Source organism: Hemitrygon akajei, chromosome 31 (assembly GCF_048418815.1).
Source record: "Hemitrygon akajei chromosome 31, sHemAka1.3, whole genome shotgun sequence".
NCBI lineage: Eukaryota > Metazoa > Chordata > Chondrichthyes > Myliobatiformes > Dasyatidae > Hemitrygon > Hemitrygon akajei.
Window position 1 is genome coordinate 11,535,344 of NC_133154.1, and position 27,005 is coordinate 11,562,348.

The 27,005-nt window shown below is 44.8% G+C and overlaps 1 protein-coding gene across 1 annotated transcript in view; it reads right to left on the reverse strand.

Annotated features, from left to right (window-relative positions):
• Window positions 1-954: 954 nt before the first annotated feature.
• ddx47 (DEAD (Asp-Glu-Ala-Asp) box polypeptide 47) overlaps window positions 955-27,005 on the reverse strand; it is a 49,797-nt gene continuing 23,746 nt past the window's right edge. The window contains exons 6-12 of the mRNA XM_073034021.1: window positions 25,569-25,640; window positions 24,655-24,771; window positions 23,925-24,071; window positions 23,689-23,826; window positions 21,262-21,332; window positions 11,556-11,685; window positions 955-1,401 (exon numbers count right to left, since the gene is read on the reverse strand). Of these exons, the coding sequence (XP_072890122.1) occupies window positions 1,282-1,401; window positions 11,556-11,685; window positions 21,262-21,332; window positions 23,689-23,826; window positions 23,925-24,071; window positions 24,655-24,771; window positions 25,569-25,640 (795 nt within the window). The 3' untranslated portion in view covers window positions 955-1,281. The remainder of the gene's footprint in view (window positions 1,402-11,555; window positions 11,686-21,261; window positions 21,333-23,688; window positions 23,827-23,924; window positions 24,072-24,654; window positions 24,772-25,568; window positions 25,641-27,005) is intronic.

The window sequence follows — 27,005 nt, forward strand, 5'->3', positions numbered from 1 at the left end:
TTCTGAGATAGCGTCCTTAACTCATATGTTCTGGTCGTGTCCGCTTTTGAAAAAATATTGGAAAGACATTTTTGATATTATTTCTGCGGTATTGAACATTGATTTACAACCTCATCCCATTACTGCAATTTTTGGTTTACCAATGATGGACTCAACTCCATTTATCCTCTTCCGCTTGTCGAATGATTGCATTTCTTACATTAATGGCTAGAAGATCTATTTTGTTGAATTGAAAAGAAATTAATCCTCCTACCGTATTTCATTGGTTTTCTCAAACTATGTTATGTCTAAATTTAGAAAAAATTAGAAGTGGTGTATTTGATACTTCTATTAAATTTGAAAAGATATGGAGACCATTTATTCAATATTTTCATATGATGTAATATGACCTTGTTCCAAGCCTATTTGTTTTTCCAGTTTCGATTTTATATATGTTGAGAGGATCGGAGTTGACGACACTGATGATTTTGTATTTTTGTGAGATATTATAAACAGCCCTTTTTTTCCATTTTTTCTTTTTCTCTTTTTTCTTTTTTTGTTTTGTTTTCCTTATTAGATTATTAGATTAGTTTTTTTTGCATAATTTTTTTTTCTTTTTCTTTTTTCTGTTTTTTTTATATATATATATATATTTATTATGATATACCTAGGTTTGCCTTGTTTATTTGTATATTGTATCATCCATGATTTGGGAATACTCATTTATACTGCAATCATTGCTTATGTATTCTTTCATGTTCAGTTGAAATGTGTATGTTTGTAATCCTATTATCTATGTATCAATTTTATTTTGTTGCTATTAATAATAATAATAAAAAGATTGAAAAAGAAAGAATATTTAGTAAATTCTTGTACCCTGTTGGAGCGCTCTTTCATTGATTCCATCACGGTTATTGGGTCTATTGAGTGTACCCGCAAGAAAATAAATCTCAGTGTTGTACATGATGACACACGTACTTTGATAATAAATTTACTTTGAACATCTCAAATGGTACTTTACAAGTGGAAATTCTCTTTGAAATAAAAACAAAATCTTACAAGGTTTTTTTTTCCTGCAAGAAAATAGCGATAGAGACAGAACATTGGCTGGTTTGCCAGGAACAGCTGTGCACGACAGCAAAAGGTATGACTTCATCTGGCAACGGTAAAGTCTTCGCAGGAGATCCAAGTGAACAGATCGAACCAGGCACTGGTTGATTTTAGCTGTGGCCAGCAAACAAAATATAAATATCACATCCAATCTGTTCGCTATTTCAGCAGACTGTCCACGGTTAAGGAAACTCAGCGATGCTTTTTCCTCACTTTGCCCCCTGCCACTTTTTTCCTGATGCCCAGCGACTGTTCGGTATCATCATCGTCTTCCTGCGGCCGCTTCCTCTTATCCCCCCGTTCTCTGAGCTCCTGTAAAAAAACATTTACATCGGCTGTTATAACAGCACTTGGTCACTAATGCAATCAGTGATCCCAACGTCGTACAGTACTGTACTGTGATAAGTCCCTGAGCAGCCTGTATCCTACCCACGATTCCATCGGTGAGAGACAAAATGGATGCCACTTGGGCTACACTGGTACCCCACAGAACACCAAATCGTTTCAGTGCTACTGATCCCTAAGAGTTCCAGAACTTGCACATAGGATGTGCTGCTGCCAATCAGTTCCAAAGATATACACTCAGTGGTCACTTTATTAGGTACAACTGTGTGTTAATGCAATTACTTAATCAGCCAATCAGGAGGCAGCAACTCTATGCATAAAAGCATGCAGTCATGGTTAAGTGGTTCAGCTGCTGCTCAGTTCAAACTTCAGATGGGGGAGGAAATGTGATCTCAATTACTTTGACCGTGGAATGATTGCTGGTCACAGACGGAGTGGTTTGAGTATCTCAGAAACTGCTGATCTCCTGGGATTTTCACGCACAGCAGTCTCTAGAGTTTACAGAGAAAGGTGGGGAAACAAAATCCAGTGAACTGCAGTTCTGCGGGCGAAAGGGCCTCGTTAGTGAGAGAGGTCAGAGGAGAATGGCCAGACTGGATCAAGCTGACAGTAACTCTAATGTGTTACAACAGTGGTGTGCAAAAGAGCATCTCTGAATGCACAACATGCTGAATCTTGAAGAGAATGGGCTACAGCAGCAGACGACCACACTGGGTTCCGCCCCTGTGCCTAATAAAGTGGTCACTGAGAACTGGTTCGATCCTGACCTCGGGTGCTATCTGAAAAGCTTCTATGCTTTCTCCACCACAGCACCGAGTTCCATTCACATGGAGATTGGCTACAAATCACCCCTCAGTGGCAAAAACACGAATCTCTGGAGAACTAAAGGGCATGTGAGAAAGAAGAAGTTGTAGGGGCACAGAGAAAAAGGATGGGGGAGTCTAGGGCCGGAGGGAACAGCCTCAGAATACAAGGACATCTCTTTAAAACAGAGATAAGGAGGAATTTCTTTAGGCAGAGGATGGTAAATCTGTGGAATTCATTGCCACAAATAGCCGTGGTGGACATGCCATTAGGTATATTTAAACAGGAGGATGAAAGTTTCTTGATTAGTAAGGGTATTAAAGGTTATGGGGAGAAGGCAGGAGAATGGGGCTGAGAAGTAAAATCAATGAGATAGGATTGAATGGAGTAGCTGACTAAATGGGCTGAATGGCCTAATTCTACAATTATAGTCTTATGAAAATAGTGTTACAGTCTTATGAAAATAGGACCTGCACTGGAATTAATATGGGACAAATGGCTGCTTTGGAAAGGGGGGAAACAGGCGTGTTTTGCTGTGCCAGAGCCTGCTCTCCACTGGCACGGAGATCGTTTGTGAGGGCCGGGGAGCAGTGCGGAGCTGCAGCCATCACTGCAGACCACCAGTGACAGTTCACGAGCTGGCGGACCGCCCACACAACAGAGCCTAATCATCCCGACGGATGTGATGAAAGCTGGCAGTCTCCTCATCTGCGCCCACACAGCCCTCGCCAGCCCTGAGGTTTCTCTATGGTAGCAAACGAGGCCAAGCCACAACATTAACCGTTCACTGTTGGATCCGTTATGTAATCTGACTCTGGCACCAGGTTATTAATATCTTAACCAGCAAAACATGCTGATGAATTCTTTATCAACCAAGACATCTTCACTCCCGCAGTCTCCAGAATCAGAGCTATGACATCATTTCCGTCTGCTCGCAGAGTGGCTCAATAATTACTATTTTGTCAGGTAATTTTTGACTCTTAACAGCTCCAGCTAAGCATTCAAGTGATTCATTGTTATTGCTATGACAGTGCCATAGTCCAAGCTAAGCCCTCAGCAACAATCTCTCTCACTCTCCTCTCCTCCCACCCGACGTTTGGACCCCCACCATCCAGGCCATGCACTCTTCTCACTGCTGCCATTGAAGTGGAACCAGCATGGATAATTGCCCAGCAGTGTCTCTACTTTCTGCGAAGGCTGGGGAGAGTCCATCTCCCACCCCCCCCATCCTCATCACATTCTACAGGGGTTGTACTGAGAGCATCCTGAGCAGCTGCATCACTGCCTGGTTCGGAAATTGCACCATCTCGGATCGCAAGACCCTGCAGCGGATAGTGAGGTCAGCTGAGAAGATCATCGGGGTCTCTCTTCCCACCATTAGACATTTACACCACACGCTGCATCCGCAAAGCAAACAGCATTATGAAGGACCCCACGCACCCCTCATACAAACTCTTCTCCTTCCTGCCGTCTGGGAAAAGGCATCGAAGCATTCGGACTCTCACGACCAGACTATGTAAAACAGTTTCTTCCCCCAAGCTATCAGACTCCTCAATACCCAGAGCCTGGACAGACATCTTACTGCCCTATTGTCCTGTTTATTATTTATTATAATGCCTGCACTGTTTTGTGCACTTTATGCAGTGGTGGGTAGGTCTGTAGTCTAGAGTAGTTTTTTTCTGTGTTGTTTCTTTACGTAGTTCAGTCTAGTTTTTGTACTGTGTCATGTAACACCATGGTGATGAAAAAACATTGTCTCATTTTTACTGTACCAGCAGTTATGGTCGAAATGACAGTAAGTGACTTGACTTGACTTGCACTCACCTCAACTCAAATCTGAACTGATTCCACAATCTACAGACTCACTTTCAAGGACTCTACAACTCACGTTCTCAGTGTTATCATTTGTTTCTGTGTATATGCAGTTTGTCTTCTTTTGCACATCAATTGTTTCTCCGTCTTTCTCTGTCGTAATCAGAATCATAGACTCATCGAACACTAGAGAAACGGAAAGAGACCCTTTGGCCCTTCTAGTCCATGCTGAATCATTAATCTCCCTAATTCCATTGACCTGCGCCAGTTACCGTCACCCTCTATAGCCATCTCATCCATGTACCTATCCAAATTTCTCTGAAACGTTGAAATCAAAACTGTATTCACCACTTGCAGTACCAGCTCATTCCACCCTCTCCCTAAGCATTTCACCTTTCACCCTCAACCCATGACCTCTAGTTGTAGACTCACCACAGTGGAAAAAGCCTGCTTACATTTACCCTATTAATGCCCCCTCAATCTGGCAACCACTCTCTGGCTTCTCCTGAGAAGCCGATGTCTTATCCACTATACCACCTCATTTTGAATGCCAAGCAAATGAACTTTCTTAACCAACCTCCCATGCAGGACCCTGTCAAGGCTTTGTTCATGTAGTCAACATCCACTGCCTTACCTTCACCAGCTTTCCTGGTAACTTCAAAAAAAACTAAGGTTGGTTAGACATGGCTTACCACACACAAAGCCATGCTGACTATCTCTAATCAGTTCCGGTCTGTCCAAACACCTAGATATACAATCCCTTAGAATGCCTTCGAATATTTTTCTCACTATCAACGTCAAGCTCACCAGCCTATCATTTCTTGGCTTATCCTTAGAGCCCCTCTTAAACAACCGGACAACATTAACTATCCTCTATTCCTCCGGCACCTCCACGGTAGCTGAGGATGTTTTAAATATCTCTGCTAGGGTCCATGCAATTTCTACACCAGCCTTCCACAAGGTCTGAGGGAACACCTTATCAGGGCCTGGGGATTTATCTACCCTACTTTGCCTCACTATAGACTCTGTCCGTATCCCGAATAAATACAGATGCAAAAAATCCATTTAAGATCTTCCCCATCTCTTTCAGTTCCATGCACAGATTACAACTCTGATCTTCCAGAGGACCAATTTTGTCCCTTGAAATCCTTTTACTCTTGATATATCTGTAGATATATCAGGATTCTCCTTCACCTTGTCTGCCAGAGCAACCTTATGCCTTCTTTTACCCCTCCTGACTTTCTTCTTCAGTGTTCTCTTGCATTTCTTAAACTTAAGTACTTCATTTGTTCCTACTTGCCTATATCTGTTATGCACTTCTTTTTCTTAACCAGGACCTCAATATCTATCAAAACACCAAGATTCCCTAAACCTTTTATCCTTGCCTTTTTGACAGGAACATACAAACTTTGTACTCTCGAAGTTTCACTTTTAAAGGCCTTCCACTCACATTTGTCAGTAAACAATCTGTCCCAATCTACACCTGCCAGATCTTTTCTGACACCATTGAAATTGGGCTTTCTCCAATTCAGAATCTCAACTCGAGGAACCGACCCATTTATTTCCATAATTACCTTGAAACTAATGGCATTATAATCACTAGATGCAAAAATCTTTCCCCACACAAAATTCTGCCACCTGCCATCTCGTTCTCTAATAGATCTAGTACGTTTCTATTATATTTCTTTGTTCTACTGTGAGTAACTGTAAAGAAAACAAATCTCAGAGTAGTAAATGGTGACGTATACATAATTTGATAATAAATTTACTTTGAACTTTGACTTTTAAAGAGTGGGGGCAAGGAGAGAGTAGCATTACATTAGGCAGGAAGCTGAAAGGTGGTGAGATTGATTATAATGGGTAGGCTGTTGCGAGGAAACGAAGGTTGGAGTTTAAGCATCAATTTCATTAGCACATTCTTTTCCCTAGGTAAGTCTAAGTACAAGTGAGGTCCTCGTGTATAGTTTGGACAAGGGCAGGAGGTTGCCTTGGAAACAAAAACCTCACACTCACCGATTGAATTCAAATGAGCCCGTTTGTATATTTGTATTTGATGCTTAGAAAGACTGAACTGTTGCTTGTGTGCAAGCAGAACATCTGTGCCCAAACTCCTGTTAACGTCTTTAAGAAACAGGAGACATCTCCGAGAGGGCCACAACTTTGTCGTGGGGTATGGATGACCCTGAGGGCAATGTCAGGGCTTTGTGACCATAAGGCAGAGGCCAGACTGAGAGTGGTCGGCCGGTCCTCCAGGTTTGGGGAAGGATTCAGCTCAAGGCTAACAATCCTGACTGGTAAAACAAAATTGTTATGGAAACAGCAATGAAAGACCCTTCCGTAGCTGTGTGTATAGGCAGACAGAGACAGAGGACCTTCGTTGGTGATGTAAACGGGAATGGTATAATGGGCAGTAAGCAAGTAACAGAAGAGAGACCCGTTGTGCAATTTGTCAGTATTTATATACATTTATTAATTATTGAGATACAGCACGGAATAGACCCTACTGGCATTTCACGCCGCACCACCTCCAATTTAACCCCAGCCTAATCACAGGGCAATTTACAATGACCAACTAACCTACCAACTGGTACGTCTTCAGACTGTGGGAGGAAACCCACACAGTCACAGGGAGAACTCACAAACTCCTTACAGGCAGCGGAGGGAATTGAACCCAGGTTGCCGGTACTGTAAAGCGTTGTGCTATCTGCTCCGCTACCGTGCCACCCTATTTAGGGATACAGCACAAGAACAGGCCCTTCCAGCCAACGAGTAGCACCACTCAGCAGCCCATCTGTTTAACCCCAGCCTAATCGCAGGACAATTTACAACGACCGATTAACCTACTAGCAGAATCAGGTTTATTATCACCAGCATATGTCGTGAATTAGTTGCCTCTGAGGCAGCAGTACAATGCAATACATGATAGAAAAAAAACTGAGTTACAGTATACGTATAAAACATTAATATAATGTATTGTATTGTACAGCTGCAGCAAAAGTAATAAACTTCACAACATATGGCAGTAATAGTAAAACTGATTAAACATCATTAGAATGTGGGATGAAACGGGAGCACTCATAGAAAACCCACGTATTCCACAGGGAGGGCGCAGACTCCTCACAAAGGACATTGAAATTGAACTCCGACACCCCAAGCTGCAAAGCATCTCTCTCACAAAGCGTTTTACCGAGCCTGAAACGCCCTTCTCATGGTCTTTGGGAGTTTTGGGGGGGGGGGGGGGCAGGATCGTAAAATTCAGATAGTTAGGCATCTTAGAAACAAGCAGTCCCACGCAAGAAAATAAATCACCTCCCTGCCCACTCACTTGTCACTCTGCATCCAAATGCGAATCAACTTTGGAGACGGTTCCCAATTAATTCTGACAACATTCTAAACAACTAATTTTGCCAGTGATGAGATTTAATTAAAAACATTCTACACGGCCACAAGTATGAATTGTATAAACAAGGTTTGAACCATTCCTGCTCATACAGCACACAGTGTACCGAGCCTGCCTCCTCTGATGGTATATATAGATCAGCCTGGGTCTCATGGGACATCATAGAAAAATACACACACACATACACACACTTGGTTTTCCCCACATATTCATTGCCTTAATACATAAATACATTTCCTATCACTAAAAAAGATTGTTTGCAGTCTTTATCTAAAATGGGCAACTTATCTTCAATAGCATTTTTTTAAAAAAACAGGAAAGATATTAATAAGATTGAAAGAGTGCAGAGAATATTTGCAAGGATGTTACCAGGATTTGAGAACCTGAGTTATCAGGAGTGGGTTAGGACTTTATTCCCTAGAGGACAGGAGAATGAGGGGGCGATCTGATAGCGGTATACCAAATTACGAGGGGCTTTAAATAGGGTATTTGCAAGCAGGCTTTTTCCACTGAGAATGGGTGAGACTAGAACGAGAGGTCATGGGTTAAGGGTGAAGGGGAACCTGAGGGGGAACTTCCTTCACTCAGAGGGTGGTGAGAACTAGGAACGAGGATGCAAGTTCAATTTCAACAGCTAAGAGAAATTTGGATTGTCACATGGATGGGAGGGGAACGGAAGGCTACGGTTCAGGCGCGAGTCGATGAAACTAGACAAATTAGTAGCTCGGCACGGTCTAGAAGGGCTGGAGGGCCTGTGCTGTAGTGTTCTATGATTCTGACTATGATAGACAATTGTTGTGCAAAACACAAACTGTGTAAATAGACTAAAACAAATAATACTGAGAAAATGTGCTGCAGAGTGCTTGAAAGTTAGTGTGTAGGTTGTGGAATCTGTTCAGAATTGAGGTGAGTGAAGTTATCCACGCTGGTTCGGGAGCCTGATGGATGAAGGGTATGGTGGATGAACTGTATACATTCCCAGGTGGTAGGTAGGCATCATTGGCAATATTGCTCACCCCTCAATGCCTGAAATGAGTGGTTTGCTGGAACAGTTCAGGGGCTGTTAAGAATTAAAATTAGAAAATTACCTGACAAAATAAGCAACAACAGTTACCACACCACAACCATTCTATTCACAGACTGAGATGATGCAATAAGCTCCAATTCTGGACTCTACAGGAAGGGAAATGTCTTGGTCGATATACAATTCACCAGCACGTTTTTATTTTTGGTTAAGATGTCAATAACCCCAGAGCTACGATCGAATTACCACGTCCGCACTGTGTCCCAAGTTGAACTCTTCCAGCATATGGAAAACCGAGAATTGTTTTTTGGAGCAGTTGGGAAGGCAGGAAAGTGCGTAAGCAGATCGAACCCAGTGGTCCACGTTGCTGCTCCCCAAAGTCCGTTTGTCTTGCTAACTCAATCTAGCCTGGTCTGCAGCCCAGCGCAAGTTACGTAAGCTGGCAACAAAAATCTTGGCATGGATTCTGCTGGGACAAGTTCTGAATACCAGAGTTTCTGCTAAAGGATGACGATGACTTCACCCAAGTTATCGTGCTTGCTGGCACTAATCACACAATGCCTGTACATTCTGAACGCCTTCCAGCATTCATGCAGACAACATCGCCTCTTGCTTGGCACACGTAAGATTCTGAGGCCACTGGGGGTTCAGCTCCATGTTCATTCCCCATCAGACAACCACGACCAGTCACTTTGGCACTCAAAGTATTTAACCATTTCCATTCCTTCACACAGTTACGTGTCAGGAGACACTGAACAGTGACTCGGGTCAGGATCCTTGGTAGCTCCGGGCCCATCTACACTCAGTAGCCACTTTATTAGTACAGGAGTGGAACCGGGTGTGATCTTCTGCTGCTGTAGCCCGTCCATTTCAAGGCTCACCATTTCAGAGATGCTCTTCTGCACACCACTGTTATAACACAGTTATTTGAGTTACTGTCACCTTCCTGTCAGTCTGGCCATTCTCCTCTGAGCTTCCTCATTAAGAAGGCGTCTTTGCCCACTCACTGGACCTTTTGTTTTTGGTTCTCACACCATTCTCTTTAAGTTCTAGAGTCTGTTTTGCATGAAAATCCCAGGAGATCAGCAGTTTTTCAGATACTCAAACCACCCCATCTGGCACCAACTATCATTCCATTATCAAAGTCACTGAGATCACATTTCTTCCCCCGTTCTGATGTTTGGTCTGAACAACAACTGAACCTCTACACCATGTCTACGTTCCTGTAAGGAATGAGTTGCTGCGGCAAGACTGGCTGATTAGATAAACACACAAAATGCTGGAGGAACTCAGTGGGCTGTACTTTTCAAAACGCCGACTGTACTTGTTTCTATAGATGCTGCCTGGCCTGCTGAGCTCCTCCAGTAGTTTGTGTGTGTTGTTCGGACTTCCTGCACGTGCAGATTTCCTCATGTTTGCATTAAAGTGGCTATTGAGTGCATATTGGACAGGTCATCTGCACGCAAGATGAAATGACACACGTTGCAAGTGGCCTAACAACCCACAGAGGCGGGTTCAAACCCCATGTCAGCTCAAGCAACACAGCACAGAAACAAGCCGCTCAGTCCACCACTGAACACGAATCCCACCTTACACTGCTCCCACCTCCCCCCCACCGCCCTCCCGGTTTAACCTGGATATTAGGGGCAACAGAGCGACCAATTCAAACACTAACACCCATGGCTTTGAGAGGACGTGGGATGAAATTAGAGCATCTGGGGCAAAACCATGGGGGGGGGGGGGGGTCAAAAGTAGACCATGCAAGCTCCACACAGATAGAGGTTGGAATGAACCTGAGTCACCAATGCTGCAAGGCTGCAGCAATACTAACTTTTCTTTTTCTATATTGGGAGATATAGGCCCTTCCAGACGCACCTCTCAGCGACCTACCCGTTTTAACACTAGCCCAATCACAGGACATACCAACCGGTACGTCTTTGGACTATGGGAGGAAACCAGAGCACTCGGAGGAAACCCACGCGGTCACGGGGAAAACATACAAACTCGTTACAGTTGGTGCCAGTATTGAACTCCGAGCGCCCACAGTTGTAACAGCGCCAGGCTAACTACTACGCTACCACGGTGCCCTAAGTTAACTTATTAATAACGTGGAGCAGTTAGACTGTCATCAAAAACCGAATCAGGATCGAGGATGGTCTTTGGGGCAACCTGTCAGCCCGGCCTACACGTGGCTACAGATCCACTGTGGCTGAGTCCCAGACAGCTGACTAAGGACCATCACTGTTACAGCGAAACAAAGAAACAAACAAAAAACCTAGTGGTCGTTTACCCTGGCACCCAGTACGAACACAACAAATTGGGTAAACAGGACAAAGTCAGTTGTAGCACAATCAACCATGAAAAATCCTCTTTACTTGGACATACACTGAAGAGTTTGCCCCACAGATTACTAAAGCGACACAAGTCATAGAACACTACAGCACAGAAATAGGCCCTTCTAGTCCATGCTACTCCCATTGACTTGCCCCTGGACCATAGCCCTCTATAGCCCTCCCATCCATGTACCTGTTCAAATTCCTCTTTAAAAAGGTCTGAACATTCAGGATTGAGCTCTCCATCACAATCGCTGCGTACACATTGGATAAAGAATGTGGAAGACACAACCAGAGGTGGGAGTACAGTGAAACAGGCAGGAGAGGACTTGCAAGTCCTAAGAACTGGCTCCGGGTCAGAGATGGGCAGGGAAATCTCGTTCCGGTTATAGCCAACCACCCTCCCTCAGATAACAATACTACGCTCTTCCACGGAACGCAGGTCGAAGGGCCTGTACTGTGCTGTGTTTTGGCAGCTAAAGGTAGTGAGGACAGAGAACGTACTTCACAAAGAGCAGCTTGCCAATAGTACTGACTGACAGCCAAGTTCCATTCATCAGCGAATTCATCATCGCCAGTTTACTGCAGGTCAGTACCCGAATCGCGGTAAAATGTGCTCATACACCATTCAAATGCTGAAGTTCAGAATCTCCTGTTGGATCAATGGTTGTTACTCTAGAGGACTCATAGTAATTTTAAGGAAATCAAATACCCATCTCCCCCATATTAAACCCGGTGCCCCACATACCAGTCGTGCGATCCTCTGTGCCTCCGACACGCGTTCCACCAACAACATGACCTCTTCCTCTTCCGTGGGAAATGCTGGGAGCTTCTTCCCAATCAGATGCTCGATCCTCTGGAACAACTCCACGTCATATCTGAAATCGGCAAGAGCAATTAATAGCAGGAAGTCTTACAACCTCTGAACGTACAATTACAGCACCAGCAGTACCCTCCTATCTTTCACCATTTCTTTCTCCTGCTCTGAAGTTCTCCAACTAGATGTCCCCCTCATTACTCTTAAAGGGTTAGTTAAACCTCACCTTCAACTCAAATTCCTCACCAGAGTGAAGCTTCAAGATCGTTTAATGTCAATTCCAGTACATAAATATGGAGGATGGAATAATTGTTACTCTGGGTCTGATACAGCAAGAAAAAACAAGATAAAGAACACAATAATAAAAAAATACAATAAATATAAGTACATATATACATTGATTGATTGTATGTACATAAAGGCACAGGCACGGTGACTGACAGGAGATGATAAAGTAGTGGTGGGGTGTGTTAGTGGGTGGAGGTGTTGATCAGCCTTACTGGTTGGGGAAAGTAATTGTTTTTGAGTCTGGCGGTCCTGGTGTGGATACTATATAGCCTCCTCCCTGATGGGAGTGGGACAAGCATTTCATGAGCAAGATGGGTGGATTTCCCAGCACCTTTCTGTATATTCGCCCTTGGTGGAGGGTAGGCTGGCGCCAGTGATGAATCGGGCAGTTCTGACTTCCTGTCCGCCGCAGTGAGGTTTCAAGCAGTGAAGCAGCCCGTTCGGATTCTCTCTACTGTGCGTCTTTAGAAAGACTGACTTGCGCAGTCCAGCTCTCTTCAGCCTCCTCATGAAGTCGAGGTGTTGGTGAGCTTTCTTGATTGTGTAGGATGTGTTCTGGGACTGTGGGAGGTTGTGCAAGATGGGCACTCCCTGGAGTTTGAAATTGCTCACAGTTGAAACAGAAAATGCTGGATAAAAAAAGAACCAAATTAATATTTCAGGTCTGATTCCTTTGTCACAACGTTCTGACAAAGGGTCACAGACATGAAATGTGGAACTGTTTCTCCTTCCACAGGTGTTACCTCTCAAGCGGAACACATCCATCATATTGTTTACCTTCATGTTTACATCATCTGCAGTTTCTCTGATATTCTATGTGGCTCAGTGCCAAAGTTTGTATGGGTTAACCTGGCATTAGTATCAGCCAACAAATTTCACATTGAGAAGGACAAGGTGGGAACTGGTCACAGTACTGATCGAGAATACTGCAGCACTGGATATAACAGCATCAGAACAATCAAGGCCAGAATCTGCTAATAATTACGAATAGCCAGTGTTTGATAACACTACCGTGACTATTCTATAAACTGCCAACTTGTGGGAAAGATATTGAGGAGCTAATCTGCTGAAAACTTACATGGATGTACAAAATCCACAAAGTAGTGAATAGAGTGATAGAGTCATAGAAAAGTACAGCACAGAAACAGGCCCTTTGGCCCATCTAGTCTGTGCCAAACCATTTAAACTGCCTACTCCCATCACCAGCTCTCCATACCCCTACCATCCATGTACCTATCCAAACTTCTCTTAAACGTTGAAATCGAGCTTGCATGCACCACTGGCACTGGCAGCTCGTTCCACACTCGCATGAACCTCTGGGTGAAGAAATTTCCCCTCTTGTGTAGTTGAAATCAACCCAAAGAAACTGGGTTGCTTACAACTATACAAGTTAGACCTTAATAACATTTACAAGGGAGAGGAGTTATTTAAAGTGCATTCAGAACTTTCTTGATCAGTCTGTTTCTGACCCAAAGATGAACGCAGCATTGCTGGACTCATTCAAGAAGAGTAAGTATATATAGGGGCCAAATCTAGAGAATATCAAACAGAATACAAGAGCTACACACACAAAATGCTGGAGGAACTCAGCAGGTCGGACACACCTATGGAAATGAATAAACAGTTGATGTTTCAGGCCAAGAAGGTGATAAGTGAAGCCAGGTGGGGAGGAGATAAAGTTAGAAGCTGAGGAAGGTGATAGGTGGAAAAGGCAAAGGACTGGAGGAGGAATTTCACAAGAGAACAGAATGTACAATGGCAGAACTGCAGGGACGGGGAGGTGATAGGCCGATGAATAGAACAGAAGAGGTAACAGGAGATCCAAAGGAGGAAATTGGAGAATAGGGAAAACTACTGGGAGTTGGAGAAATCAATGTTCGTGGTTGGCAGCTACCTAGAAGGTGTTGCTCCTCCAGTCTGACAGTAGGCTCATCATGGCATTAGAGGAGGCCACGGACCAACATTTCGGAATGAGAATGGGGACTGGAACTAAAATGGTTAACCACCACAAATCCTGCTTTTTGCAGATGGATCGAAGATGCTCGACAAAGTGGTTCCCCAATCTACGTCAGGTCTCACCAATGTAGAGGAGGCTGCATCAAGAGTACCAGATACATTAGACAGCCAATAAAGATTTGCAGGTGAGGTGTTGCCTCAACTGGAAGAATTGTCTGGGGCATTGAATCGAGGAGGGAAGAGTGCCAGGAGGTAGATTAGTGAGAGGCATGAAAAGATAAAGGAATCATGGACTGAACAATCCAAGGTGAAGATGCTAACTGGTAGCACAGTCCCAGTTCCAGCATCTGCAGAACCTTTTGTTTATAAACAGAAAAGAAACCATTTTAGAATAGCTTTGGTAAAGGATACACAGAGCCATAGGCAACTAGAAGATGGCCAGTTTGAATGGGTCAAGTACAAATGTGGTCTGGGTAAAATTAGGTAAAACTTGGCAAAGAACTCCATATTTTAACAATCAGATGCCTTTAAAAAATGGAGATGATTCAGCAACAAACTAGGTACAATTCCCATGTAAGAACCCAATAAGAAAGTTTTCTCATAGAAGCAAATGACACATTTGAGGTTTAGAAGAATGAAGGAGATGTCACTGAAATCTATCAAATATTGAAAGGTGGAGGTAGAGTGGGTATGGCGAGGTTGTTACCTATAGTGGGGGGAGTCCAGCACCAGAGAGTACAACCTCCGAATAGAAGGATGTCCCTTTAGAACAGAGCTGAGGAGGAATTTCTTTAGTAGTGAATCTGTGAAATTCATTGCCATACATGGCTGTGGAGACCAGGTCATTGGGTATACTTAAACAGAGGTTGATAGGTTCTTTATTGGTAAAGGTGTCAGAAGTTATAGGGAAAAGGCAGGAGAATGGGACCGAGAGGGATAGCAGAGCTATCTCAATGGGCCAAATGACCTAATTTGACTCCTATGTCTTGAGCTTTGAACAACTATATGAAAGGCTAATCATCAAGCTATCTTGCAATGAAGTAGATTGTATTAGCATGCGCAGAAAGTTGGCTTTTGGCAAACAGATGAGCAGAGTAAGATTCTTTTTGGGGCTGAGGATCACTGTTCTATTCTTATTGATTATAGAGCATAATATCCTAATTTGGAGATGATAAAGCTTAGGAGCCATTGTGGAATGTAGGAAGACAGTAAGAGACTTTAAGGAGATGCAGAGGTGTTAAATTTTGATCTTATGAATGAGAGGAGGCATTATAAACTAGAGACAACAATTCAGAAAGCTGCAGAAGAAACTGATCTGCGAGTACACAGGGCAAGTTGAGGTAGTGGATGTGAGCAAATGGGATCAAGGAGCTTCAAGTTCAAGTGTCCATACATACATGACTAGCAAGGAATACAGTCAAAAACAGCATTACGCTGGGGTCAAGGTGTAAAACACAATACAAACTGTCGTACACAGCACAAGGGACATATAGCACACAAGCACATATAAGACAGCAAGCACAAGACCCTGATTCTATAAACATTGCAGGAGTCTGCAATCGAACACAATACGGCCCGTCTTCTGCTGAGCGACCACGAGGGGGCAGCACCGGCTCCAGCTTGGACGCTGCAGCAAACTGCCCCCCTGGCTCTCCAGTGGAGTGCAAACATACAAGGGCAAGGAAGTCACGACGTGCCCTTATAAAACATGCAGGTTCATCCACACCGTGCAGACCGTGCCCAGTTCCAGTGGCCATGCTGCAAGAAAGATATGAAGTCTTTAGAGAGGCTACACATGATATTTATGAAGATGATTCCAAGGATAAGTGACTTGAATTACATGGATAGACAGGGGCCAAGGTTGGATTTCCCTGGAATGCAAGAGTCATAGAGCACTGCAGCACAGAGCAGGCCCTTCAGCCCATCTAGTCCATGCTGAACTATTCTGTCTAGTCCCATTGACTTGCATCTGGACCATAGCCCTCAACACCCCTCCCATCCACGTACCTATCCAAACCCCTCTTAAATGTTACAATTGGATCCACGGCCACCACTTATGCTGGCAGCTCGTTCCACCCTCTCACTGCCCTTCAAGTGAAGTTTCCCCTCATTTTCCCCTTAAACATTTCATCTTTCACCCTTAGCCTATGCAAAATGGAGTTTGTGAGATGATCTGCTAGAGGCATTAAAGCCATGAAGGATACAGACAGCAGACAAAAACTGTCAGGATTGATTACAGTCAATGGACTGGGCCATGTTCAAAGACTCATCTGCGGATTGGAATGAATACACCATGGTTGCCTTGGACTTTATAAAAATAGTCATAGATGAGTGTGTCCCCATAAAATCATTGAGAGCCCTCCCCAACCAGAAGCCCTGGCTGAACCATGAGATCCACTTTCCACTTGCGGAGGGATCAAGAACTACGAACACAGATTGAGGATACTGGCAAAAGAAATGAAAGTAATACTGGATAGGTTTTGTGTTTAAAAACCCAGGATCTGCAGTAGAGGCAGATACAACTGGAGCTTTCAAAGGAGAGCCAGTTAAGTCCTGAAAAGAAAACCTCAAAGCCACAGAGAGAAGGTAGGAAAGTGGGACTTGGTGGGTGTACCTCTGACATAGACCAAGGTAACTATTCTTTAATTCTAAACAGAAGTGCAGTCTCACTGATCCCATCACCTCAATGAGCAACAAGATCATAACACAAAGGAGTAAAATTATGCCACTCGGCCCATTGAATCTGCTCCACCATTCCATCATGGCTGATTTATTATCCCTCTCAATCTCATTCTCCTGCCTTCTCCCCATAAACACTGACACCCTTACTAACCTAGAACCTATCAACCTCCACTTTAAATATACCCAATGACTTGGCCTCCACAAATCCACCCCCCCCCACCCCCAGCTAACAAAATTCCTCCTGGTCTCTGTTTTACTGGGATGTACTTATATTCTGAGGCTGTCCCCTCTGGTCTATGACTCCCCCACTATTGGAAACATACTTTCCACACTAGGACTTTCAATATTCAATAGGCTTCAATGAGATCCCACCCTCATTCTTCTAATCACCATCGAGTTAAGGCCCTGAGCCATCAAATGTTCCTCATATGCTAACCCTATTCTTGAGAACCTCCTACGGATTCTCCCCAGTGCTATCATGTCCTACCTGAGAACATGGGAGCTGAAGCTAACTGCTGCACCCCATGTCAGATGCAGGGTTGAGCACCCCTGTGTACCTTAGGCAGAGCTGCCAGTAGCTGGGATGTGGACTCAGTATGCAGCACAGGAGAAGCACTCGTTCCAAGCGCCGTGCGGGCTTCAAAGCTTAGCTGCCTTCCAGCGTAGAGACTCAGCTCCAGAACCCTGCATGACTCAGGGTCTGGTCTCTCAAGAGGCAGGGCTTCGTTTGTTCTGGCCTCATTATCGCACAGTCTCAAAAGAAACAGAGACACGGAAACACAAGCTCTGTTGCACAATGGCTGATTAACTGGCTCCAGCCGTATGAGGTCAAATTGGAAAACAAGTCTGTTTTCAATCCCTTCTCTCCACCTCACGGTCGGGCCTGCTGCACAAAGCAAAACCACCAACACTAATTTGTTTTGATTTATTTTACATTCTCCTCTTAATTCCTGCAAGAGGACCACAACCTTGATGTGGTTTGCAGGATTGCGTGTCTCAATGACCTGGAGAGTTATGTTGACTGGAGTCAGGTCTTTATTCTTTGGCTCTTGGTAGTGTCACCCATGCCAAACAGGTCAAAGGGTAGAGGAGAGAGTAAGAGTGGCCTACCGATCCTCCAGGTTCAGGGATTCAGCTGAAGACCAACAACCCTGAATGGTACAACAAACTGAAACAGAAACAGCAATGAAGAGTCCTTCCACATCTGAGTGCGACGGTATTCCTGAGTCTCCATCAGAGGCTTGCATGACTGGCTGTACTGAAAACCGAGTGGAAGCTATTGAAACAACGAAGGAGGCCTCGAACACTACCAGAGATGAAGAACCTTCATTGCTGCCCTAAACCGCGGCAGGTAACAGGCAGGGACTCCTCGTAATCATCGTGGGAAGGAAAGGGAGGGCCGGCGGATGACTGTCGGTTGTTACAGGCTTGTACTCGACCAAAGCCATCACAGCCCAAGCTGGGGGTACAAAACAATGCCGTGATTCATGCTGCTTGCCAAGCTGCAGCCCACTGAGCAGGAATCTGAAACCCTTGCAACCTACGAGCATCGATCGGCAAACTGCTCAGTCTCACGGGCAGCACCTTCCTCAGTCTGCCCCAGAGAGCTGTCTCAGACGACTAAAGCGTAACAGGAGCGCCTGTGTCAAAGTTCAAATAAAATTTATCATCAAAGTGGTGGGGGGGGGGGGGGGGGCATGGTAGGGTAGTGATTAGCACGACATCTTCTCAGTACTGGCGAGCCGGGTTCAATTCCCGCCACTGCCCGTGAGGAATTTCTACACTCCCTCCCCCCCACCCCCCAATGTAGGTTTCCTCCCGGTGCTCCAGTTTCTTCCCACTGTCCAAAGATGTACCAGTTGGTAGCTTAATTGATCACTGTAAAGTGTCCCGTGATTAGGGCAGGATTAAATCAAGAGACTGCTGGGCAGTGCAGCTCGAAGGACCAGAAGGGTCTATTTTGGGAGGGGCTGGGGGGGGGGGGGGAACGAGGTAGACAGGCAGACATCTTCGTCACCATATTCTACCCTAAGGTTCTTTTTTCTCACGAGCCTTCACAGTCAATACAAAGAAACACAATGGAATCAATGAAAATCTGCACACAAAGACGGACAAGTAACCGGTATGTAAAAGATAACAAACTGTGCAAGTACAAAAAGAAAAACTAAATAACAATAATAAATAACTGATAAATAATATTGAGGACTTGAGTGGTAAGAGTCCTGTAAGTGAGTGATAGGTTGTGGAATCAGTTCAGTGTTGAGGTAAGTGAATTTATCCACTCTGGTTCAGAAGTCCAATGGTTGAGGGACAGTAACTGATTCTGAACCTGGTGGCGGGGACACAAGGCTTCTGTACCTCCTTCCTGATAGCAGCAGTGTGGAGACAACATGGGCTGGTGGGGGTCCTTGATGATGAGGCAGCCACCTCAAAAATATTGGCGTCCTTGGACACTGAACTTTACTCAGTGCCTATGCAAGAGGGGGGGTTTTCACATTGTCTCACTTGGGGGGAAAGAGGTCACCTTCCCAATGACATGTTAAAGCTTGTCTGTCCTCTTGGACGGAGGATCCCAGGAGGCAATTTATATCAGAGCAGGACACACACACACAACTCAGAGTACTGGAGGAACTCAGCAGTTTGGGCAGCAATTACCTCTGAGGAACAGTTAACATTTTGGGCCGTGGCCCTTCAACAAAACCGGAAAAGAAGAGGGCAGAAACCAGAGTAAGATGGTGGGGTGAGGGGAAGGCGTACAAGCTGGCAGGTGAGCCCAGGTGAAGGGTAAGGAGGTGAGAAGCTGAGAGGAGTTAAGTGGAAGAGGTAAAGGGCTGAAGAAGGAACCTAAAAGGAGAGGACCATGGAGGAAAGGGAAGGAGGAGAGAAGTGACAAGCAGGTGAGGAGAAGAGGCAAGAGGGGAACCAGAATGGGGAATGGAAACAGCAATAAAGGGGTGGGAGGAGAATTTAGGGGCAGTTTTCTCTTATGCTCCATACCCATAATTAATACTCATCCTAATAACTGAAACAGCTTCTATTTATCACCCCAATAAATGTCCTAGATAAAAAAGTTGCTGCCACATTCCCCAAATTGCAACTGCGATCAAACTACACTGCCCGTAACTCCATCAAGCCCCACCTGATACAACCAACTTCCCACTGCCGTCTGCTCTAAACCAGTCTCGCCCTTGGTGGAATGACTCCCCCCCCCCCCCCCCACCCCCTTCACTAGGCTGGTGCGGACAGCCCTTGGGTCACTGTCAATGATACCGCCTCACCAATGAACCCCCAACCAAGGTCCTGCCATTTACTTACACACGCCCCTTACATTTAACCTCCCAAAGCACAACTCACACTTGCCCAAATTAAACTGGTCACCGTTTCTCTGTTGATACAGATCTGCAATTGATCAATATCCTGCGGTGTCCTTTGACAACCTTCTTAACACTTCAGCACTTTGTGGTGTCACCAGCAAACTTACCAATCACCCCTTCCACACTTGCGTCCAAGTCCGTTATACATAACACAGACAACAGAAGTCCCAGCACTGGTCGCTAACTCTCAGTCAGATTAACACCCCTCCACTACTCACTACCCTCTGTCTTCTATGCTCTATCCAATTTCAAGTCCGTAGTCATAGAACCGTATAGCACAAAAACAGACCCTTTGGCCCATCTAGTCCATGCTGAACTATTTAAACTGCCACTGACCTGCACCATAGTCCTCAATACCCCTACGAAAATATTAAGTTACTGTGGATCATGAATACATCTTTATACCCTAATGAGCTACCACCTTGTCGAATGCCCTACTGAAGTCCACGTAGATAACATCCACTGTCCTATCCACAATCTACTCATTATCTCATCAAAAAAATTGCAATTAAGTTTGTATGATACAACTTGCCCCAAAGCCATTATTCCTCATAATAGTTCTACCCCTAAAATGTTCTCCAATAGTTTCTCTACCACCAGTCTATAATTTCCTAAATAATCCCCATTGTCCTTCTCAAAGGAAACAGCACTGGCTACTCTCCAGTCAAACTCACAGTTATGATCACATGAAAAATCGAGGCATGCAGTGCAACGTGTTGTTTACGTTAACAACCAACACGCCCGAGGCCACAAATGTCGCCACACATTCTGGCACCAACACAGCATGTCCACAATGTTCTGCAGAACACAAGCAGCAGCAACAACATCAAAACAGCACAGCAAAGTCCTTTTCCCACCCTCCCGGCCTACCCACCCATTCACATACACAGAAAGGACTCCAACCCCAGGACAGGCCGCCAGTCTCTTAGATTCGCAGCTCATCTGATAACTCATCTCTGGCCAGATAAGATATAAAGATCTTTGTCAAGGCTTCAGTAATCTCCTCTTAAGCACAAGACAGACTGCAGATGCTGGAAATCCATAGCAAAAAAAACACACAAACCTCCTTGATCTCAATATACCCTTGATTATTAGCATCTCTCTCTCGTTTTACGGCGCTTGGCACCCAGCTGACTGCTGCATTACCGCGACCCTTAGCATATGCCACGTTCACCTTACTGGGTATTCCGCACTCCCAACATGCACTAGGTTTCATGAAGACAGGTAACCTACAAGGGGCTGTCCTCTTCCCCGAAACTCCGTCTGGTCACTTCAGTAGCAAGTTGAATGAGTGAAAGGGAACCAAGAGTTGCCACACCTCGACGAGCAGAACTTACTGGGTGACGAAGGTGATGGACTTCCCCGAGCGGCCGGCTCTGGCTGTGCGCCCCACCCGATGGATGTAATCCTGCAAGATAAAAATCAGGCTTGCGTTAAACTGGGGCGGACTGCGCAGCCGCACACACAGGAAACGTGACAAGCATCAGCAAGCTGCCTCGCAGAAGTGGGGCGAAGTGGGGAGGAAATCAGTAATAAAGCTCCTCAATGCTTCTCGTAACCACACGCACATCTGCTGTTTCTAAGCTCCCAGGCACCAAAAGGATCAAGAGGGATGTGAGGGGGTAAGTTTTTTTTTACTCAGAGAGTGGTGAATGCCTGGTATGATGGTAGAAGCAAATACATTAGAGGCTTTTAAGAGACATTTGGAAAGGCACATGGATGTGAGGAAGGTGGAGGGATAAGGACGTGGTGCAGGAAGGAGGGATTAGTGTTTGGGTGTTTCTGATTTGCTTTTTAGCTGGTTCAACACATCATGGGGCAAATGGCCTTTTCCTGTGCTATGTTCTACTGGGAAGGGTGGGACTACAACTAGAGGTCGTGGGTTAAGGGTGAAAGGTGAGAAGTCGAAGGGGAACATGAGGGGAAATGTCTTCACTCAGAGGGTCGAGAGAGTGTGGAACGAGCACAGGTGGTGTATGCGAGTCTGATTTCAACATTTAAGAGAAGTTTAGGCAGGAACATGGACGGTAGAGGTATGGAGGGCTATGGTCCCGGTGATGGTTGATGGGAGTAGGTGGTTTAAATAGTTTGGCGTGGAGTAGATGGGCCAAAGGGATTCTTTCTGTGCTGTACTTCTCCATAACTCCAGTATCACATCCAAACCCCTATTGTCCAAAAACAGCAAACATTGAGCAGGAGAATCTTTGGCTGATTCCTCACATTCAATGGTACTGCAGTTAATTGTAGAACACTGACTGAAGTCAGCTAACTCAGAACATTACCTTATGGGAGCTGATTACACTTATTCCATTGCCCTCAGTTTACCCTTCATATAGAACATTGAAGAGTTCAGCACACGAACAGGCCATTCGGCCCACAATGTTGTGCCAAAAGCAAATCAAAAACTTCTAAACACTAATTCCTCCTACCTACAACAACTCTGAGTAAAAAATGTACCCCTCACATCCACCTTGAAACTACCCCTTCTCACCATCAAGGCGTGCCCTCTGATATTAGGCACTTCAACCCTGGGAACAGATGCTCCCTGTCTATGCCTGTCATAATCTTGTAACTCTCTATCAGATCTCCCCTCAGCTTCCGGCACTCCACAGAAAACGACCCAGGTTTATCCAGCCTCTCGTGACAGGAAACCAGGCAGCACTCTGGTGAAACTCTTCCGCACCCGCCAAAGCTTCAATATCCCTCCTAGAGTGGGGCAACCAGAACTGGACCCAATACTCCAGCTGTGGCCTCACCAGAGTTTTATAAAGTTGCAACATATAAACCTGACTTTTGAACTCGATGTCTCAACTAATAAAACCGAGCCTTCTTAACCACCTTATCGACCCGTGTAGCCACCTTCAAATATCCCAAGATCTCTCTACTCAGCAACACTGTTAAGTATCTCGCCCTTAACCATGTTCTGTCTCCATGCATTTGCAACACCTCACATTTATCTGATCAGCTAATGCACAGAGGTCCACATGTTCCCTGACAAAGTTATTTTCTGCATAAGTAACATAGACAAGACAGTAAGATACAAGAGCGGAATTAGGCCAATTGATTATGGCCGATCCATTTTCCTCTCAGCCCCATTCTCCTGTCTTCCTCCCTCCTCCTGAATCTTTCACGCCCTGACTAATCAACAATCTGTCAACCTCCCCCTTAAATACACCCAATGACCTGGCCCCCACAGCTGCCTATGGCAACAAATTCCACAGATTCACCACCCTCCGGCTAAAGAAATTTCTCCTCATCTCCGTTCTAAATGGTCATTACTCTATTCTGAGGTTGCGCCCTCTGGTTCTAGACTCCCGCAATATCAAAAACATCCACTCCAGCCCGGCCAGTGGTTTCCAACCTGAGGTCCACGGAGCCCTTGCTGAATGGCTGGGAGCCTCTGATTTAGACCTTTCAAATTTCAATAGAGTTAGATCAAGAGGACAGCCAGGAGACTTTATCCCAGGGCGGAAATTGCTATTACAAGGGGGCATAATTTTAAGATGACTGGAGGAAAGTATAGGAGAGATGTCAGAGGCAAGTTGTTTTTTTTTTAAAACACTGAGTGGTGAGTGATTGGAACGTGCTGTTGGCAGTGCTGATAGAGGAAGATACATTAGGGACGTTCAAGAGACTCTTAGGCACGTGGATGATAGAAGAATGGAGGGAAGGGTTAAATAGGTTAAAAGGTTGGTACAACATCATGGGCTGAAGGGCCTGGACTGTGCCATTGTTCCACGTACAATGTTCTGTCCCAGGCTTACCTTAGAATGTGTGGGAATGTCGAAGTTTATAACTACATCCACATGAGGAATATCCAGGCCCCGGCTCGCCACATCCGTAGCCAGCAAGATCGACCGAGACTTGGCCTTGAACTTATTCAAAGCACCCAATCGTTTGTTCTGCAATTGATTTAATAAAAAAAAGTGCCAAGGAAAGGATTTTAAACAGAATCACAAGACAAATTCGTCGCTTGGAAGTGTAAAGAGCGTCAACCCACCTGATTCAGCTGGCCGTGCAAGGGAATGGCATTAAATCCCAGATTGCGAAGGAGCAACGCTGTGCGCTGGGTATTGTTACACGTGCTGCAGAAGATGATGAAGGAATTCCCAGCAAGCTCATTGAGAATGTAAACCAGGTAACAATCCTAGCGGAAAATCAGAAAGACAGACAAATCATGGAACTTCCCACCATGTGAGCTTTGTACAACTATTCGCTCAATCCAGAACACAGATCCAATTATTGTCTGTGGCCCATAGCTAATATTATTAATTGGAACGTCAATTTCTGATTAAAGGTAAAATTTAGCTTTTTACTTCTCACATGTACATCCAAACATAGTGTAATTTGTCGTCTGTGCCAATGACTGACACAGTTCGATGGGCCAGGGGCAGTCCAGTAATGTCGACATGCACCAACACAGCAGGCCAACAACTCACTAACCCCGACCTGTACATCTTTGGAATGTGGGAGGGAACAGGACCACCCGAAGGAAACACACGGGATCACGGAGAAAACACGCAAACTACATACAAACAGTGGCAGGAATTGAATCTGGGTCACTGGCGCTGTAAAGTGTTACGCTAGCCACTACACTACAGTGCCATCCCAATTCCGCTATGTAAAGTGGCAGACAAACTCTATAGGTATAAAACTTCCTTTGTCAGCATCCCACAGGCAAAAAACATCGGATCACTAAATCGGCGAAAGACCGTTTAAATGCGCGGTACCTTGAACTTGGAAGGAATAAAGACGTAATATTGTTGCAGCTTCTCCACTGTCTGGTACTTGGTTGATACTGCACATTTCACCGGGTCTTTCAGGGCAGCTCGCTGGAGCTTTTGAACCTGATGAGGGGAGGGAGAGGTGGAGTGTGAGAAAGACACACAAACACACACACACGAGGGCAGACAGAAGCAGCTCCAGAAAGAAAAAAACACTGCAACTTTTAAAGATACTAATAATTGAACCAGGTTTCTTGTTGGTTCCACTAGTTCTCCTTCGGAATGAGGTTTGTACATTAGCAGCTGTAGAGTTTTACTTAACCTCTCTCAGACACCTACCCTCTCTATCACCATGTGTACTGAGGTCCTCCATCAGACGCATGCACACAGATACATTAAATAAACCTGTTTCAGTACACCCCTCTGAGGAATTGCGGATATAAAAATTATCTTGAACCTATGTAACCTCTGGCTAAAAGAATTGGGATTGTATAGGAATTTTTCAACTGAAGTAAACTCTGTCTTCAGAGAGACATTTCAGAGATTGATAACTTTGTACTCTCGTTTGAGTAGGGGGAGGCGGGCTCACCAATAAGGACAGGAATGAACATCCATCTGTAATTAAGTCTCGACCTAGCGGACTCCCTTATCTGTAACTAAGTTCTGCACAAACAGACTTGGTGGGCGTACCAGTTCAAATAACATCTTGCAGCAGTAATGTAAGGGGCTTACTATCTATAAATCTATGGCAGTAACCTGAGGGAGAAGGTCCACTTGTCGGATGGTGGCAATACTTACTCGCCCTCCCTTTGACGAATTGGTCCCAAACTCCTTTTAGGAGGGTGTGCAATAAACTGTGGTAACTATAAGAATCTGATCTCCCGTGTTTTATTCAGATTCAACTTTAACACCTCCCTTACCTTCTTAGTCATTGTAGCTGAGAAGAGATAGGTTTTCCGCTCTCTGGGAATCACCTTGAGAATTTTATCAACCTACGGAAAAAAAAATTATGGGTCAGAGAAACATAATAAGAAAGTGGACTTTACATTCAAAGGTCTATTCCCCACAATTAACAAATCCTACATCACCCATTAAAAATACACTCAGCGGATAATTTTTAGGTGCCACTGTATGTTAACACAAGCATCTAATCAGCCAATCATGTGGCAGCAGCTCAATGCACTGATCTCCTGGGATTTTCACGCACAGCAGTCTCTACAGCATATATGTCAAACTCAAGGCCCGCGGGCCAAATCCGGCCCGTGGTGGAATTATCTTTGGCCCGCGAGATAATATCTAATTACTATTAAAGCTGGCCCCAGTAATCGAAGCGCCTATGGCGTATGATATGGCTAATGCTGAGTTTATTCAGGTACCAGGTTTTCAGGGTTTTTAGTGTTTATTCGGCAGTCTTCTTCATAAGAAACGGAATTTGTAAAGTGAAACACTTTGTAGTTATAGCAGAGACTGAGACACATGAGAGCAGGCTGAAAAAACGGAGGCAACGAAAGCTGCGTTCGCACCCGTCCGACTGATCCGGCCCGCATGAAGCTGCATTTTGCTCAATCCGGCCCCTGACCTAAAATGAGTTTGACACCCCTGCTCTACAGCAAGGGCTCCCATCCTGGGATCCACAGACCCCTCGGTTAATGGTAAGGCTCATTGGCATATAAAATGAAAGGTTGGGAACCCCCGTTCTAGAGTTTACAGAGACTGGTGAGAAGAATCAAAACACATCAGTGAGCAGCAGTTCTGTGGGCAAAAACCCCTGTTTAATGAGAGGTCAGAGGAGAATGGCAAGTCTGGCTCAAGCTGACAGGAAGACGACAGTAACTCAAATAACTCTGTGCACCAACTGCCTAGAGAAACAGTATTCCAACAAACAGTGGAATGAATATTAAACATTAGTCTAATCGCTTTCTGCAGCATCGTGGACAATGGCACCATCTACTGGCCAATATACAGAATACAGGTTAATTCACCCAATGACAGGACTCAATACCACAGAATGTTTCCACTCTTGCTAGTTCAGGATCTCTTCAAGCAAATGACATGGGCACTAAAGGAAATATATTCTCTAGACTGTATAAGAATAAAAGGAGAACTCATCAGAACACACAACGTTCACTTAGGGCTTGACAAAGTGCACAAAAGGCACTTCCCTCGGACCAAGAGGCACTTCTCAGAGCAAGGGTTAGGATTAAGATGAAGAGAAAGTTCTTAGTCACGAAACTTCGGAATACTCTAGCCCAGATCACTGTGAAAGGTCTGCAACTGTGCTCATTGGAGACAAAATACAAATTGATTCTGATCATAGAGAGAATCAAAGGATATAGAGATTGAGCTGGAAGATAACG